Source organism: Grus americana, chromosome 4, assembly GCF_028858705.1.
Source record: "Grus americana isolate bGruAme1 chromosome 4, bGruAme1.mat, whole genome shotgun sequence".
Classification (NCBI taxonomy): domain Eukaryota; kingdom Metazoa; phylum Chordata; class Aves; order Gruiformes; family Gruidae; genus Grus; species Grus americana.
Genome location: NC_072855.1, coordinates 58,056,869 through 58,076,091, shown reverse-complemented (window position 1 = coordinate 58,076,091; position 19,223 = coordinate 58,056,869). Strand labels below are relative to the sequence as shown.

Genomic DNA, 19,223 nt, shown 5'->3' with positions numbered 1-19,223 from the left:
GGGCATGTGAGCATTTACAGGGTTTGAAAGCAAGACGTTTTATTCCGCAGTTCCATTACTGGAATGTCCCTGTTACCAGTACCCCCTTTTAATCAGACCTAGTCCACAGAATGGCATTGCTGGCCTGCTCTGATCTGTCTGTATGGTTTTGTGTCTTTAGATGGGGAGGAGAAGGGTGGTAAGTGTATACTCTGATTTAGTACATTTTTCAGGCATCCCCTCAGTTTGGTTTCCTCCAGGATACTTTAACGTTTTCCGGCACTGAAGGAGTTGCGAAGAGATACTTTCCGTAAGGTGGTCACCAAGCCTTAGCTCTGAGGGCTTATTTGTACATGACTTTTGGCTGTCCTGTTTCTAAGGTTGCACTCTGCTTCCTGGGAGAATCTTGCATGTCTTTTTTGGCTGGGAACGCTCTCAGGAAAATCAGAACGGTTTTTGTTTGTTTGTGTTTTGCAATCCACTGGCAGTTGTAGTAACATCATTTTCTGAGGTCGTATTGCAGAAGGCTGGAAGGGAGCAATGTCTGCTGGAATGTCTTTTCGGGGTGGATAGACACAAAAACAACGCACTGCTTCCTTGCAATCCCTGAATTTTCCATGTTTCATTTTGAGTGACTGCTTTTTTTCTACTTAAATATTTTTTGAGATCGAACAGACATTATTTCCAAGACTGTTTACAAGTTGCATTTGCAGTGGTAGAGAGACCTGACCATGCCACTGTGGTGTATAAGCTTTCCTGCAGACGCAGGGACAAAGGTGACTTTAGTAAAGTATTCTTCTTGATGTGTTACTTGTGGTGTTGTGTTGTGTCCTCTTAAATGAATAAATATCTATCCCCAAAGCAGTGAAAAAAGCAGGACTTGTCTATATAAATAACATTTGTGAGTTGCTTCAGGGATCTTCCTGGATCTGATGGCCTTACATCGATTGATGTACTCCTTTAAGTGTAAACTTATTAAATGTCATAACCATTGATTGATTTGATCAGATAAAGCAGATCGAATGAGTAAGGCAGTATGGTGATCTATTTATTTTCACGCTATGTCTATATGACGTAGCTCCACTAGCACCTTCATTAACCCCCTTCAGGTGAGACGTGGGTACAAACAGAATGACTTCGACTGGGAGAGATGTAGGTTAGTAGTCCCCAAGTTCAGTTGCAGTTGTGTTTCCTAGCTCCAGGTTTTTACTGTGGAGGCCAGAGGTTTAAACTTACATTGATGAAATTAAAAGTGAAAGTACTGTAGCTTTTCACCAGAACTGCAGTGCCCGTGACCTACATTAGCTTCCCTGCTCTCTGCCATTGAAAGCTCCAGCAAAGCCTAGAGAAACCCATGGTGGGTCCAAGGGGACACCGGGACACCCTATTTTGTAACCTGTTGTAACCTCAAGGCTTTGTATTAAGAACTATGTATGTCATCAGAGTGATACAGATGGATTTAGCAGAGGCTCCCAGCAGAGAAGGAGTTTCTCTGACTACACGGACCCGCTATGAAGACTATTAACAGGGACAGGGATGGTCATCATTTTGCCGGTAGGCTCCTACGACTCTTCTGGGGCTAGATTCAATTCTTAGATCTGGTGACATAAACTTGGGGGGATTGTGCAAAAGTGGTTGTTACTTATGACCAGTGTCAGTAACAGTGAGGTCAGATGGTGGCCCATCCATGGGGAGGAGCAGAGGCATTGGAGTGACGCAGGCTTCGGCGCAGACTGGGTGGGAGGGTACGACAAGGCTCACCCCGGCAATCCGGCTGACCAGGCTGCAGCTTGCACCACTGTCCATGCAAGGTGGAAACTCAGGGATGACTGTCGTCACTGGGCGCACACCATCACCTGCCATCTCCACTGCGTGGGTCCCCATTCAAAGTATAATTTAAAAGTGGAGGAAATGTAGGGCAGAGCCAGAGATGAAGCTGATTTGCCTTCAGTGATAACAAAATTTTGGCAAGCTGGTTTCAAAACCCAAAGTTTTGGAGGTCGATTTTTTTTTTCTGAAGTGCTTTCCATTTGAGGGGTAATTTTCTCTTGTGATGTTGCTTATATTTGGGATTGTAGCTTATGGGTTTTTAATGGTTTATGGTTTGTTCCATTAAGCCTCTATGAGGCTTATAAAGAGCAAGGGACTTCATATACTTCAGAGCTGAGTTTGCCTCTTCTATCTGGAAAAAAAAAAAATCCCTAACTTTTGACTTAATTTTCTCACCCTTATGTTTCTCTTACATTTTCCCACTACAAACGGAAAGCAAGAAAAATTTGCTGCTGCTGTTTTCATCCCTGGCTGCACACATTTTTGTTTATGGCTAATACTCTGTAACACGTATATTCTACAAGCATGAGTGTGACAAACTGCTGGCAAACACATTTCAACAAAACAAATGCAACCATCAGGGAGGTGGAGGACACGAGCCACCTTCCCCCGTGCCTCCACACTGCCGTGCCCTTGTTTCTCCTCTGTGTAATTTTAGGGCTGTGTCCTGCCCTGCCAATGGCATGAATGACCTGGGAATGCTTTCCTGCTCCTGCGTCTGATGGAATGCGATGTGGGGGGAGACTCAGGTGGACACAGCCCCTTCCTCCCCAGGGAGGATGCCCGTGCATGTTGGCTGGTGGGGAACTGGGGCTATCTCCAGCTGGACCGCAGCGGGCACAAAAAAATAGCTATTATGTGCTTTACTCTTCAGAGGTAGCTGGCCCTGCAGCTCTCACTGTTTCCACCCTGACCTGGGCAATGGGGGACCCAGGCTTCAGGCTGTGCCGTGGCTCAGTTGTTACCACTCCAGGAGCAAGGAGTGCTCATGCAGGTCCCTCTCCTCCATCCTTTTTGGCCGAGTCGAGCTTGGGACAGTTCCCGCAGCCTCCCAGAGCTGTGTTTCCTTCCTTTCCATGGGTTAAGGAGTTGGGCCAATGATAGAGGTACTGCCTGTCAGTGGTGACATGAATTGGGTGATGGGGACAGGACCCCAGAGGCAGATGGGGGCAATAGCAGTCCCTGGCTGGGGTTTGTTCCTGGGGCACTGAATGCTCTTCCCTTGCTCCCAGCAGGGACAGAGGTCCCTGGGAGCTGCCCCGGGGCCGGGGGGGAGCACGGACCTGTGTATCCGACAGCACCTCTCACAAAGAGCCTGAAATGGTCTTTTGAGAGGCAGGCTTTAGAAATCAAGGGATCAGATGATCGGTATGAGATACATCCCTGTTTACTCTCTGATAGCCTGTTACGTCAAAGACCATCATCAGTGAGTCACCTACCCGTGTGTGTGACTGTTGTCGTTGCTGCTCTAAATATAAATGTCAAAGGCTATTGAGCTGTAGGAATAAATCAGACTCTGTTGGCATGTGTGTATCAGGCAGATCTTCCTCTTCTGCATGTCCTTCTCTTGCCGTTATTAAGGCTGGTACGGTCAACGGGAAACAGCTGCAGAAACCCAGATCAAAGCCAGGAGTACAGGTTATATTTTCATATGCAGATCTGGCGTATCCACACATTGGATCTTGTCTTGCTGTTTCTGTCAAGATTATATCTGAGAAGAGAGAGAGAAAGGTTTGCTTTGACAGTATTTCTGAGGTAGAAACACTGAGAGACTGAGAAGCGTTTTCACACCCTTTTTTAGGCATGCAGAATGTGTGAATTTTAAATAAGCACCAGAGAGAAAGTAACTTTGCTGAGGCTACCAGCCACTGCTTGTGAGCCATGGACACAGGTATGCGTGTCATTTGCACTGGTTCAGGTTAAAGCACTTTAATTAGACCCTCAAGTTAGGAGTTTCAATTATAAACACAAGTGGTTGTTGTTTTCTGTTGAATGCTGGGAGAAACCAGTAAGAAAAGTGCCTTATCTTTCATCTTACCGAGCATCCTAGTTTCCTTTTCTTTTTTCTTTTCTTTTCTTTTCTTTTCTTTTCTTTTCTTTTCTTTTCTTTTCTTTTCTTTTCTTTTCTTTTCTTTTCTTTTCTTTTCTTTTCTTTTCTTTTCTTTTCTTTTCTTTTCTTTTCTTTTCTTTTCTTTTCTTTTCTTTTCTTTTCTTTTCTCTTCTCTTCTCTTCTCTTCTCTTCTTTTTCTTTTTTCTTTTTTCTTTTTTCTTTTTTTTTCTTTTTTCTTTTTTTTCTTCTCTTCTCTTCTCTTCTCTTCTCTTCTCTTCTCTTCTCTTCTCTTCTCTTCTCTTCTCTTTTCTCTTCTCTTCTCTCTTCTCTCTTCTTTTCTCTTCTCTTTTCTCTTTTCTCTTTTCTCTTTTCTTTTCAATAAAGTCTGTTTTTTAAAGTCAATAAAATCGTGATGAAGGCAGCCAGAAGAAAAACACTGGGAGCCTGAAATTGCCTATTTACTTGCCAGAAGCACTCCATTCTGGCAACTGCAGCGTTTTGGGGGTTTTTTTTAACCTGTTGCGCTCCCTTTACAGCATGTGCAGAAGTAGTAATCAATTTAAGAATGAGCTCTGCCTGTGCAAAGTAAATACATTTTGATAAATAAAGTTTTTAAAACTCTACAGAATGTACATAGAGGGGGATAACCCTGCCTCACTTTGCTATTCCCCTGCTGAATACTGTTATGGGGAGAATCCTCTATTATACAATAGAGGATAGTTAAAAGATCTATGATAAGGTTGTCCTTCATGCCTTTCTATAAAGATTCTAAAGAAAATCCTATGGAAATATTAAATTTTGCAGCATATATCTGTATCTGTTTCAGTTTACTCATTAACATCAGAGAAGTCTACAATAATGACTCAGACTGCTATTTTCAGGGGAAAAAATGACAACAGTGCATCTGGGCTGAAACCACCTCCATCAGCAGCACTGCAATATTCAGGGCTATTTCACTTTGCATCACAGACGCCGGGATGTCTCGCGCTGCTGCACGTGAGGCTCACCCTCAGGCTTTGGCCCCTTATTTTAGATTGCTGTGGTAATTTCTATACTTTCAGTATTTTATAAATAATGTACTTCTGGGGGAGTCAGGATTTCTTACTCCTTAGCCATCTGTTTACCGTCGCTTTCCTCTTTGGTTTATTTGCCGCCCCTTTCGGCGCTGTGTTTTCCTGCCTGTGCTGGATGACTAATCTCTCCCTGCCGCCCCTTGGTGCCTGAGTGGGCTTTCCTGGGTGGGACTCCCTGGCTGTGAATGAGGAGCAGCTTCGTTCCCGGTGGGGTGGATTTCCTCTGTCTTCCTTTATCAGCCCCAGTTTCTGCCTCCCTCTTCTCAGTTATGCTTCTTGTCCTTTTCTTCTTTCCTGTCTCCATTCCTCTGCCCTAAGGCAGACCTAATAAAGGATTTCAGCTTCTAAAAAGCACATCAGTGCACAAACCTTCATCCATCCACAATAAAACACATCACCTCTCATGGGTTTACACAGTGCAGAGGGACGAGCAGAACCCGTGGGCTGTGGACCAGGGGATGACAACACGGCCTGTCCTTGCTGTAGGATTTTTGCAGGAGACTGACCAAAGCTGTGTGTTGAGCGTGGGTAGCCTGAGCCCGCTGGTGTGCCCGTGGGTGCAAGAAGCTTCCCTCCATGGGCTTAAGCAGAGAAAGGACTTCAGGCCTCCTTCCCTTCCATGCTGTCCCAGCTTCACGTCCATCTCTTGGCTGCCAGCTCCCCTCATTTGCTGCCATGCTTATCATTCATCCTTTCTCTTCCGCTTTTCTCTCTCTCCCATCGTGCCAGCTGCTTCTGCTGGTGCCCTTGCCTCGTGATACGGCCACCTCTGTGCTAGCGTCCTGGAAGATCTGCCTCACATCTTCAGCCTGTAGCCCCAAACTCTTCCCTCCATTTCTCGTAGTAACCCCCAGCCCGAGCAGAGCATTTATAGGTTCTCCAGAAAATTCCCCTGCCTCCCTTCTGGGGGAAAGAGCTGGCAACTTTCAACAGGGAAACATGGAGTTGTATTCAGTAGAGACAGTACTTAGTCCCTGAAGTCTGAAAATGTAGGAAGGTGGGAGACAACTGTGAGAAACAGAAATGCCAGAAAAATGTGGAGGATTTGGCAGCCCTGTCTTTATGTCTACTGTGTTACCCTGCAGAACAGAATTGAAGACAAACATATGAATGTGCTAACGTTGAAGTTATTGGATGCGAGTCTGCTACTGAATTACTTTGGGGGATTTTTTAATTTTTTTTCAGTTTCAAGGTTATTTTTTTTGTCACCATTCTGCTCTATTTAGATTCTCTTCAGATAATAGTAATGAAAAGTTATGGCGCTCCAGAACAACTCCAAAACCCTGTCTTTAAAAATGCTCATTTGATATTAGCCTCCTTTGGCTAAAACCATATCAGATATAATTGAATGCTGTCAGATTGCCATTGCTTTGTGTCACCAGCCCAGGAACCAGACTGCAGTCATGAACCTTTCAGGAAAATCCATCATAAAAACACTGGTAGGAAGCTGGTTAATACCAGTCTAATGCAGTTAAACAGATTATCTTAAGAGTACATACCTCTGCAACCCCTTTATAACTGTATCACCAGGACTACCCGGTCATTTTAACCATTATTATGCTGCAAAGAAGGGAAAATTCAAAGTCCTTTGGATGCAAAAAGCAAAAGTTATCAAAAATTGTCAGAAGGTGTCAAAACAGAGAGATGATTTCAAAACCAGCCTAATCGTTATTCAGTATGGTGCTTACCTCTGATAGGAGATAATACTACTGCGTTCCTCCTTGTCTGAAACTGCTTACAGCTGCTCTCTGCAGTTCACATCATGCGTGCAGTCAAATCTTCTCATGTCTGCCACCGCCAATACAAAGCTGCATACTGCGGGAACACTGGTTACCATCATTGCAAGTAATGCTGACCTCATTACAAAGCTGTTAAAAGTGACCTAAAATTTATCTGTTCTCATCAGTATAATGTAACTCTTGACCTCATTTGACTGGCTGAACTAACGAAAAAATAGTTGCAGTAATAAGAAGCAAAATGAAATGTTACTTGGTGTAAATACATAGAGTGTCTCGCCCAGGAGGAGAGGAGTCAAAGAGAGCACAGACCTGAGCTGCTAACTCATTCAGACAGGTCTTTATTTCTTGAACGGGACCTGGAGTCAAACCATTACTTTGAAGCCTCGGCTGTATTTGATCCAGAACTGAACTGCTTCCTGCCTGCCTGCCTTCCCACAAGCTATCTCTAGCTACTACTCTTAAATCCTGACCGTCTGCCATGCCAGCCCGCGTAGCCCATGTCCTGTTGGTGGCTGCGTGGCAGCACGGCGTTGCAGTCATTTCCCCTGCACTGAGATGTTGTCCTGCACTGCTGGAGATGTCATCCTGTGCCTCTCAGTTGCTTTGAGCTCCGTGCATGGAGCAGTGCAAGACAGACCTTCCCTGCCCGTGGTGTGAGGGGCTCCCGCTGCAGTGCCGTTTGCGGGAGGTGGGGGGCTTGCGCCTTCCTCACGTCGCGGGGCTGCAGGGTCCCTCCTGTGGGACCGCTGCACGTGACCTGGCTTGCGAGACTGTACGCGTGTCTGCACATCTCCGTACCTCGTTGTGCGCATTGCTGTCTGCGCCGAGCACTGTAAGCCCAGACTTTTGTGGGATTGAAGGGGCAGGAGCATGCAGAGCAGGCGTCTCTCCTGATGCCCTGGGGCAGTCAGGAGAGCACAGCTGACTGCGGTACAGCCCATCACAGTCCCCCTGCCTGCCCTCACCCACGCCCACGCTGGCGATGGGCTGCTCTGCGTGCCGCTGCTGAAGAGGCTGCAGCAGGTAGGAGATGGGAACTCAGTCCAACCTCACACTGAGAGTCCGCTCCTGTCCCATAACGCATAAATCTTCTCTTAACAGTTAGACGGTTTGGTATGAGCAAGTTTGAGGTGGTTCATCACTACCCAAACTGGTTAACAAATATTTACTGGCCTCCAGCCAAGCTGAACTGCAATCATGCTATCAAATATGGTAATTCTGCCCCTTCTCTGACTGCAAAATTCGAAGCCATAGAAGTGAAAAGGAATGCTTTTTGCTTTATTATGAGATGAATAAGGGCTGAGGCTTTGTGGTTTTCAAAATGCGGTTGTGATAAACATCGCCATGGCAATGAGACCATCTCAATGTGCATGGTGAGAGGGTGCTGGCTGCGTGGTCATCCTGGTCTTCCTGGGGCTTGTTGCCAAGCGTGGATGCTAAAGCTCACCCAGGGGACCGCCGGCACTGGGTCCTCCCTTCCTCATTGCAGAGCACCAGCTGGATATTCATGCAGTTACCCATGTTTTGCAACACAGAGCTATAAACATGTCACTAGAAACAGAGGAGTTTCTAAGTGGGAGGAAAATGGTGTGCTGCTGCACGCATACTGATACGCCTCTGTTTCTTTGGGCTCCGCTTTTACTTAGCTTTCAAACTCGTATAAAATTCATTTATCTCCAGTGAAGGCTGTATGTGCTTTCTTCATATTTCCTATCAGATGTGCTGCTACAGCTTTTCTTGGTTGTCGTGGACCTCACAGGAACATACATAGTTGTCCTAACCAGACTATTGTACATGGAGGAGCTCGAGATCCGCGTACCTGTTGCCTTGAGCAGGCGCAGGCACACGCTGTGCCTGCCGTACTGTGCTGCATGTATTGCGTGGCCTTCAGGACCGTGCTGTGCTGCCCACATTCCTTGCCGTGGGGTACCCTCAGCCAGCTAATTGTAACAGAAGAGCCTGGAGGTGGCACCTACTTGGCACCAGTAGTGACACCATGAGCACCGTCTTTATCTTGAGGTGAAGCAACATACTTTCGTATAAACATCCAATTGAAAATCCTATAAAAACTCTAAATACCACGGTGCCGGTGAACCTTGCCCCCGATGGGAAGTCTGGGCAGCGTGCCGTGCACTGATCGCAGGTCTGTCTGATGCTGCATCATCTTGGGGTCCCAGTGTCAGAAGGAATGTCAGATCTTGTAGCTTGCTGCCGCCTTTTCTGGGGTATTAATGAAGTAGTTACCTTTCTTGAGAGTGTTTGTCTTTCTGTTTTGGGGTCCATAAAGAGCCAGCATCTCTTGGTGCAAAGCCAAGTCCACTGATATTTGTGAATATAATGTTGGATTTTGTAGAGAAAAATCTGTTCCTAAATACACGCCCGTCCAGTTAGGCCATCATTAGTGCTGTACATCATTAAGTCTTAGTCAGTGTAATATTGTGCTGTGTGGGAAGGAATCCCAGGCTGAATCTATTTTTGACCTCTAATGGTTGATTTACAATGAATATAGTAGCAGAGTTCAAATGTTTGCTGATTATTGCTGAGCTGGACTACTATCAGGCAGTTTTAAAAATAAAACAATTCTAAGAGTATCACTGAAGTTCCTTAACAGAGACCTTTCAGCAAATTCACTGGATTTCCTGAACCGGTGCTCACAGGCAGGGCAATGCCACCCGGATTGGTCACTGCTTAATGGGGCTATTGACCTCTCCTTGCTGGTTCTCCACTTTTCATGAGGCTCTTCATGTTGTGTTGCAGTGCTCAAGATCTTTAAGTGTCTTCTTGGAGGAAACAATGGGAAACTAAATTGCCAGGTAGCAAGGAGCCTGCAGGAAACAAAAAAATGAGATGAAAAAGATAAATGAGCCACCAAACGTGATCAGCTGGTTCAAGTATCAACCGTGTTGTGCTTGCAGAAGTGTGTCTGGGCTCTGCAGTATCTATTCTCTTCCTCAGAGAAGTTCAGTCTTCAGGAACTGGGGAAGAATGGGAGCCAAATTTGGCTGTCCTTTTTCAGAAATTCCCCAGGGTCAGTTTTGCCTACACCTGGCCGTGGCCCTGTGCGCAGGTACGTAGGTTCATACACTAACGATAATCCCAGCAGGGGCACAGGAGTGTCTTCAGAAGAGTTTCCTTTCAAGGAAACGCACAAGCCCTCGGCAGTTGTGGCCAGATGTGACTCTGCTGTGTATCTAATACTGGTGAAATACTTGACAGGTGTTTTTTCGGTTTTGTTTTGCAGGAAGAAATCATTCCTGTTTTCAGCTCTGTATGCTGCCTTTATATTTGGTGGTCGGCACCTAATGAACAAACGAGCAAAATTTGAACTGAGGAAGCCACTAGTGCTCTGGTCCCTGAGCCTTGCCGTCTTCAGGTAGGCATTTCTTCACACCAACTGCCTTTGACAGTAGTCCATGAAGAGGGTTTGGGGTTTCTTCACATGCAACAGCACTGCTAACGCGACAACAAGCTCACCCAGAAATGGCATGTCTTTAGTTGTGCCATTCAGGGTTATGTCCTGATCCACTCCTCACCGTTGAAATGATCACCTTTGACTTGCCAGATCATACGGCGTTTGAAGAGGAGAGAAATCAATAACCTTCTTGGAGAACAAAGGTGAAAATAAAGTGAGGACACGAGAAAAAGCGCTTATCATTGCAATAAATTTACCATGCAAGCGACAAATGAAATAAACACATTAAGATGTTAAGTCTTGTTCTCACTTACTAGGTAGTATTGTGTTTATATGGGTGCATACATGGAATATTTAGTCAAGAATCTGATCTCCATTACAGTGAGGTAAACCTGAAGTCACTGCTTTGATGACAGGTAAAGTAGGCCACTGTAATTGAAATCAGAATCTGGCTTCCGGTTATTCCATTGCAAAGAGCTTGTGGATGTAGCAAAAGGGTGGCTCCACATGGACAGGCTGGTTTTTAGTGATGCACTTCTCTCTAGCTGTGTGTTGACTCCGTATCATCGAGCATGGGGAAAGTCAGGTTCAGATTCTTGATAGTTGCTGAAGTCAGGAGTAAAACTGACCAACCTGAATTCCACTTTATCTGCTTAATATGCAAATTTTTAATGAGGCTGAAGATAAATGAATGAATGAACAAATGCTTATAAAAATAGCCCTTACAAGCACACAAACTTTTGGTACAATTTACTAATAACAGTACAGTATCCTTCATTTCAGTACCTAAATTATAGTTCACTCAACAGCATAGAAACCATTTGCAAACCTTTATTAAACACTGATACCTCTACCTTTTTCTAATATCAATATAATAATTACTAATTATATTAATTCACAAGTACATAAAACAGGTTTGCTTACTAAGCAGCTGTGAATGGTGCCTGATTTTTCACAGGATGGGAATAGTTTGCGCTGAGAGTTTCTATAGAGTAAAATAAAGCAGAAACAGAGAAGTTTGCTTTCTTTTGTGGCTTTTTCCTTTTTTCCTCCAAAATTGGTCTATCACATTGACACTTTCTAAAACTCTAGCAGGGGAAAATAAATTGTATTTCTAAGTTGTCTCATCCAGCTAGGACATGCTAACAAAAGAACTTTATGTTGGCTTGGTTTTGATAGTTCATCGATACCTTTAAAAATATCCTAGTGCAGACAAAACTTTGAGCAGTCTGGATAACTTTGAGAGCAAGTTCTAACCCTGTGAAAGTTTATAATTTTCATCTGGTTGGATTTGGCGCTCTACTTCTGGCTGTGTGTCTAACATAGTTTTGCTGTTAGAGTCCTGTAAGCAAGTTGTCATCATTTGTTCCAGAAATGGCTGAATTTCAGCAGCTGTTGAATTGGTTCCTAGATGGCATGTCATTTGTAGATCAATTTGTAAAGTGATTTGTAACCAGCAGGATCCCAAAATGCATATTCCAATTATACTTTCTTATTGAATGTGGCCACTAGAAACTAGCTGACTTACGCAAAGCGTTTGTAGTTTAATTCCCAGTCCAAGGGGGGAACCATGATTTCAGAACCTTCCTTTGCAGCAGGTATCCAGGATGAATTTTAAAATCTCATTATTTTTAGATGGGTCTGTGGCTAACATTCACAGTGTGGGGATTTTAAGCAATTTCACTAATTAATTTTCCCCCAAAATCATAAGTAATCAATGAATAACAAGAATATGTGCTACACTGTGAAAGTGCTGTCTAGATGAACTTTGAAATCAGCATGCTCGTTACTTGCTAATTGGAGTTTCCCATCATAATCATATGAAATAGCTAACGCATGGCCAGCATGAGCTGCTGAGCGATGCTGGGTAAAATCTAAAGCATGGACTTCATGGTTTTGAAGCTACAAGTTGCCACAGCGGCCACCTCTCGCTGTGCCTCGTAGTGCTCTACTTGTGCAGATGAGGAGTAGCGGAGAAAGGTGCAGTTTGAGAAGGATTCACCGCTGCAGGGTTTGCTTTCTCCATCAGCTCAACCAGCACTGTTCAGGGACAAGCGGTCCCCAAGCACTGCACAACTCGCCCTTTCCTCTGCACGGCGGGAAATGGGACAGCAGGGTGGAGGGGAGGGATGAACAGGAGTGTGAGATGTTTGGATTACACAGAAGCAAGGAGCATTTAAGCTGCTGGATTTGCTAGTGGGGACCAGTTGATTATGAAAATTATATAGCTATGCTTAGGAAACTTTGCTCTACTGAGGCGCTGAGTAGTATGCGGAAGAGTGAAGTAGGGAAGGGGAAAAACAACCCAAAATGCTTGCAGTAAGACAGAGCATGAAACCTCTGTAGCTTCCATAGTAACACGCAATCTCATAAAAAAGCCCAACTGAAACCCTTTGACTTCTTGCCTGGAAAACAAGGAAGTGCAGAATATTCATTAAAACCTGAGATTAAAACTTCTTATAAAAAGTGTTAATTGGAACATCCATTTCGTGGTGTTTCACCACCACTGTCCTTTCTAGGGCCATCAGTCACTCCCAGCCTTATTGACTCTCTTAGCAATCTGCACTAGACTTTGAATGCTGTAAACTTTCTAAGTAACTTAGATCTTTTTTTTTTTTTTCTGGCTCCTTGCATAACTGGGTGTTTCATTTACATACGCTTAGCCTGAAAGACATTTCTTCTTCCTCTGAAGGTCAATTCAGATAGATTTAGATGCCAGTGTTCTGCCTGTAGACTTACTATGGATCCAGGAGAATGCTTCTTAACTTTAAAAAGACTTCCTCTTTGGCTTTCTGGGATGCTAAAATACTATGACTTTATGATACCTTGTAGAAATTCTAAGTAATGTATTTGTCTGCCATGAGTGGTAGTGCTGGGGAAGAAAAACATGGCTGGAAAGCCTTCAGTATTCTGCCTCAAGGTTAGTGTGAGGGTTTTTTCCAGAGTCCTTGTTTATCTCCCTTCTAGCATTCCTACCATTTTACCTGCTTCAAATATCCTCAGAAATAATGACTCTTAACAGAGGCTGGAAGGATGTGTTTCGGACTTACAAAAAAAAAAAAAAAAAAGGAAATTGCCTGCCTGCCAGGCAATGACATGGTCCTTCTTCAGAATGCATCCCGTACGCCTCGCTCTTGCCAAAATCATTTAAATGTGGTAGCAGCTACAGTAGGAAACTTGCCACGCTTATAAATAAATAAAACAACTACACCACCCTACTGAGCTTGCTGAGCATTCAGGAGCTCGGTCAAGAGGGAGTTTTGTGTCAACACTGGCAGCCAGCAGGATTTCTGAGGCAAAAAACCAGCTTTATTTCCCTTTGGAAGCATCGACTAGTTTAGAACATTTTGTCTCTGGAATAAGGTCACCACTTCTCAGTGAAAACTTCTGTAGTACCAATGGCAGTAGATCTTGCTTTGCACTTGGAATCCACTGTGAAAACAGGATCTTCTGAAATCTTTTGCTGAGAAATTAGTTTGGGATGTTTTTCTTGGGTTGTTGGGTTGTTGGTCTTTTTTCCTCCCTAGCAGGTTTGTTGACTTGTTTCAAGCATTGAAGATTTATTGTTTTCTGAAATGTTTTCAGTCTTTTGTTTTGTTTTCTACACTTTAATTGCTCTCGCCCAGCCTGGTTATGTACTGAAGTCCTGGGGGAGCAGCTCTGTGCTGCTCCGTGTCAACAGGAACCTGCTGTTAGGAAGCTGACACAAAAGTTCATTTTTCAGTCTTGTAAGACCCCAAGGAAACTTGCTGATTCACCCACACATCAAAGTGACAGTCAGCCCTGTGTTTCTGAATATTTCCTGGGGTTAAAGATCTGCAAAAACACATCGAATCTGAGTTGCCAGTTTTATATTCATGCCACTTTGAACATAAAGTTAGGGTGATTCATTGAATTTTTTACTTGGAGTCTATCAAAAGTGTCTTGCTGGCATCTCTAGGAATCAGCAAAGCTGAGACCGGGACTCTCACAGAAGGATACGTAGTCATTAATTCATGTTTTCTTTACATCTCAGCTGGATTTTTGTATTTCCTTTTATAGGCTGTAGAATCTATGTATGGGTAGGATTGCTATCGAGGAGCTTAAACATGTATTTGATCTCCTCGTCTTCACACAAGACAGCAGCGTGGCACCATGCTCACTTGCTCTCCACCCTTAAGGGGCTGCCAACAGAAGCCTCAGGGTCAAGGCACTAACTAATAATAGGAAAAGGTTGTCTTCCCTAGGGAATACTGTCACGTCAGTACGGGAGATGAAGAAGCTAAAACATCCAACGTGATGCAGTCATTTGTAGGCAGAGGCTAAGCCTGACCATGACTGGTACAGAGAGAGGAGGGATTTCTCTTTGTCTAGCCAAACCACACAACCATAATGCAATTATCATCACCTGAGATCACTTAGATTCCAATCCAAATTCAGCTATGCTTTGTGGCAGTGGTCGAAATCAGTTGATGTCAATACAGGGTTTCCAAATGTCCGAAACACGTCTTTATGTGAGGAACTCAGTCCTGAGCTGAGCTGAATGGAAAAGACTAAACATAAGTTTAAAGAAAGGATTTCAATTGCTTGGATTTGTGACTCTGAAATACGTGCTAGTTATCATGATTATACGTAGGAAAACTGATGAAAAATGGTTCAAATTTACGTCCTATCTCAAGACCTGCCATTCACAGATACTTGCCATGGAGATTAAAACACAACTTAATTTCATATGTTGCTGAGCAACCCATCAAAATCTTAAAATACTCTGAAATTTGATAAAGGTCCTGACAGTACATTCAAAGAGAAAATTAATTACTGAAAAGAGCAACATTTGCCAAATAACATTAAAATTAATAAGCAGCATTTAAAGTGAATTAATAATCTTCCTTGTTATAAACTTAAAAGCAATCAAATTCCATGTGAAACATTCTCTATATTTGTAAATCATTAATGTATATTCTCAGTAGAACATTTCTCAGAACCCAAATTAGTAAAATGCTTAATATCTACCTGCTTAACAATTTCTTTCTATAAGACCATGTTCATCTTTACATACTTACCTGATTTTCTTACATAACAGATATCGGAAACATCTTTTTAATTATCATTTTGGAGCAACAGTTGAAAGTTGGGTGAACAATAGGAATTCAAAATGATTGGAGAGAAAACAAAAATCCCTTGGATGAGACTTTGACAGTTTAAGAAGAAAAATTTCTTTTCTGTAAACTGAACTGTAATCCAATAGGAAAATACACACAGTGCTACGTAGGGTGAATTTATACATTGCAAAACAAATGCTAGCTGGCATTAAAAAGAAGTGTAAAAGTGATAAAAATATATAGACTAAGAGCAATAAAGTACTATCAAGACGATGTATCTCCAATATGTATCTTACTTATTCTAAGTAGGAAGAGCATCCCATGACAAGTATCTTTATTCCCAGAATTGTAATTGATGCCATGTGACAAAATGCTGTGCCCACCCTTTTCTGAAATCTCTCTCTTCTTCATTCACTCTGCTGTTACTCCTGTGGGCTCTGTTGTGTCCATCAAAGTAATTTTGAATGTAAACTGGCTTTGCTGTTTTTACCTAATCAGACCTGATTAAAAGTAAAACAAGGGTTCACTGTGAGACCAGGAGATATGGATAGGAGTGGCTAAAAATTCCTATGAAAATCTCCTTTTTTTCAGTGCTAAGCTGGCCCTCCTTTCTTTAAAAGCTTCTCCTTTTTTTCTCTGCTTGCTTGCTTGCTTGTCTTTATTGCTGGAAAACCGAACATCTTGAACATCTTAGCAAAGTGAATTGAATACATTATTTGGAAAGCAGCTGTGGCGCTGGTTTTGCCCCTGTTCCCTCCCCACTCTCAAAATCAGTGAGGGCGTTGACACTCAGTTTGTCACCTTGAATTACACTTTTCTCATGAGGTCACCCTGTCCCAGCCCATGGGAGCCCTCGCGGGGCAGCGCTCAGCATGAATGTCATATTTAAAGCAGAGTGCCCCGGGAGTGAGACTTTTCCTCTCCATTTTAAGTGGGGAGCAGACTGAAAAGTGTCTCTGAGGAATAAAGAACATCTGTCTGGTGGCTTAAGAAGGGAACTGTGCTAGAGAGAAAGTAGATAATTCATTCAAAAGAAATCAAACCTCCCATCTGTCCTCCTGTGGCGGCACTTCTGCATTTTGCTCAGCCTCGGTATTTGATTGGTGTGCCTGGTGAAACGTCCTCCCACCTGCAGAAATCCCTGGGGAAGAGAAATCTCCATGTGTTTTCTTCTGAGTAAGTCCTCAGCAGCTTGTGCTTATTGGAGGCAGTGGGACTCAAGCACTGAGAGGTGTTAACTTGCATGACCTCTCAAACCCAACGTTGCCTCTGTGGGGAGCGTGTTAATAAACACCGCCAACCCCAGCAGCGTTCGCACGCTGGGTCACGTACGGGTGTCGAGCTGTGGCTTAGCAAAGTCACAGCTGTGTGAGAGTTTAACGTCTTCTAAACAAATACGCATCCTCGTGCCTCTATCATTCAGCGTCTTTCTTAGGTTGCTGAATAAATAAAATGTATTTATTATTCGCCAACTGCAGGCGAATCCCTGAGACCTGAGCTTCTCTAGATGCTTGCAGGAGTACTGCCCTGGGGAGGACAGAGGGGAAAGGGAAGATCAATGGCTCCGAGCCTGTAACTGCCATTAAATTTATGGATCGGAGCAGCTCATTACAGCTGTATTAGAACTTTTAGCTTCTTTAAGCCTTCTTTATTCTGTCAAATGCTAGTCTTTTCCTGTAACTTAGATTTTGCTTACTTTGTTATCTGCCTGTTGTACAGCTTTAGTGATGGCTAGCTCCATTGGCTACCTTGATTCTCTGCTAATTCTTTTACTTTATTACTTTTTGGCTTTATTTGCCTAGGATAATTTCAAACTCCTGATACACATATTTCAATGCTATACGTGATAGTTACCCCATGAACTGGATACATTTGATCCTGTAAGTGTCTTTAACTTAGCCTGCAGAAATAGATATGCCACTTTTTTTTGGATTATCATTTAAATCACTGCAATATTACCGTTATTCTAAAATTTTCTTGAGGTAACGTTGGATGCTGAGAATAATTTCAGGAATGACACAGGAACAAATGCAAATTCTCCTGAAAGCATTCATTAAGGATTACTTAAGAATTACACTGTGCTTATGAATCCTCATGGGCTACTTTAGAAATCCTAAAATGGATTCCTTAATTCTTATGAGATTTTGCACCAAATACAGGGCTTAAGTTGCAAATTGTTTTGTGGGTTTGGGGTTTTTTTTTAGTAATTTAGCCACAGTCCAAACTTACTGAGATAAATATCTAAGAACTAGGAAATATTTCTTTACGGAAAAATATCTCACCAAGTATACAGCCTTCACAGGATGTCAGGGATCTTCACCTGTAAGAAAAGTCCAATTATTATTTAGTGATGGAAGAGTGAGTTATTGCTCAAAAAATAACAACTTTCATCAAGAAATATTGTTCCTGCAAGTTCCTACTCTCTATGTGCCAGATAATCAGGGAGCAGCATCAGGTAACAGCACATTGAGGAGGGCAAGACCAGATAATAGGTAATTACTATTGACTAGCTTGTAACTGACTCTTTGGAAGTCAGATGAAACTCAGGGACGTGTGGGTAGAGCTGAAAAATTATTTTTCGTTCGCTGAAAGGAAACCGTTACATGTTTTTCAGCAGCGTATGGTTGCACGGATGCCCCCATAAGCAACTTACGCTATTCTCTCACGTTCCCAGGGAAATGATTGAGTGCGACTGCCCTCCAGACTGACCACTGCTCCTTCTTTATCTCTACCAAAACCCAGTGGGCCTTGTATAGCCACCGCCTGCTCTGTGTAAGACTCTCCATGCGAGTACAACCCTTTTTCACCTCCACCAGTTACCGTCTCCTCTGTTGCAGAGGCTGCTTGCAGGAATCCAGCCCTGACATCTGTGTTCCTGCTATGCTTTATAAGTGGTGCAGGTTCTTCCACCGGCTCGCGGAGCTTCGCTTTATCGATTATTTTTGTACTCTGCTCCTCAGGATTGTCTGAATATAGCTAATCCCAATCATAAAGAAGGCAGGTCTGGGGGATCAAATTGCATTTCCTGGAGAGGGAATTCAGGCTCCGTGAGGGGGGACTGGAGGACGGTAGCTGCGATAGATTGATTTTTATCCACCCATATAAATAAGCCTTCCGAGTAGTAGTTGCAGCAATTGGCAGAAGTGTTGAGCTTGCCACTTCAGCAAGGGAGAATCAGATGGATTTTACTCTGCTGTGGTGTTAATGTGATTAAAATCTCCAGACGACAGTGTCCATTGATCTGGAGCCCTGCAGAGATGTCACTGTTTGGGTATGCTTAATGAGGTCCCTGGAGAGGGAGGGAAATAAGTTAAGCCTGGTTTTCTTTCCAGTTTTTGTCAATAAAAAGGACAAAGAAATGGTTTTGGGAGCCAGGTGAGTTGTGACTAGGAAATCTGCCGACGAGAGGGAAGGGCTGAAGGGAGCGGCCCCACGTCGAGGGATTTATTGCCGAGGAGAAAAAAAAGACTGATGCAAGAGGCACAGTATCTGCCCTCACTTGAAAACCACAGAGCGAGCTGTCACTTTAATACACCTCATTTCCCTCCCCAAAATTTATCACACGGGAAAGTAATAACCACCCAGGCATGTATGCATATGCTTATGGGTATATAAACCTGCACAAACGATATATTATTTCTTAGAGCCATATAAAATATTTGCACAATTTTTAAATCACTCTGAGCTGGCCTGAGTTCAGGTTTTGGTCCCAACTGAAAACTCAAATGATTTGCATTGAAAAGCTTGCTAGAGAGACATCTGGATTAGATACAGTAGAAAGGTCTGAAAAGCGGGGCTTGCGTGTTTGGTTCAGTGATGGGAGTTTTTTTAAGAGATGGAAGGGGAATTCTCTCAAATTTTTCTTTGGGATTTTGATAGGACTGAACCCAAACCTCAAAGTACGCGTGAACTTACGCAAAGAAAAGTCTTCTGCCAAAGAGAGTGATAAAAACTGCAAAGATCAGCACAACTTTTGCTCGCACAGATGGTACTGAGACCTAGAGCACCCCATTATAAAACACTTCCAGTACTGCTGACCACCAGGTTTTAGGGTAAGCG

General features: G+C 43.3%; 1 protein-coding gene across 2 annotated transcripts in view; it reads left to right on the top strand.

Moving 5' to 3' along the window:
• Nucleotides 1-19,223, top strand: part of ELOVL6 (ELOVL fatty acid elongase 6) — a 76,622-nt gene that overhangs the window by 41,953 nt on the left and 15,446 nt on the right. The window contains exon 2 of one of the 2 annotated variants that reach the window (XM_054823834.1): nucleotides 9,913-10,044. The exons of the other annotated variant lie outside the window; for it this stretch is intronic. Within the exon in view, the coding sequence (XP_054679809.1) occupies nucleotides 9,913-10,044 (132 nt within the window). The remainder of the gene's footprint in view (nucleotides 1-9,912; nucleotides 10,045-19,223) is intronic. 2 annotated transcript variants of the gene reach the window in all.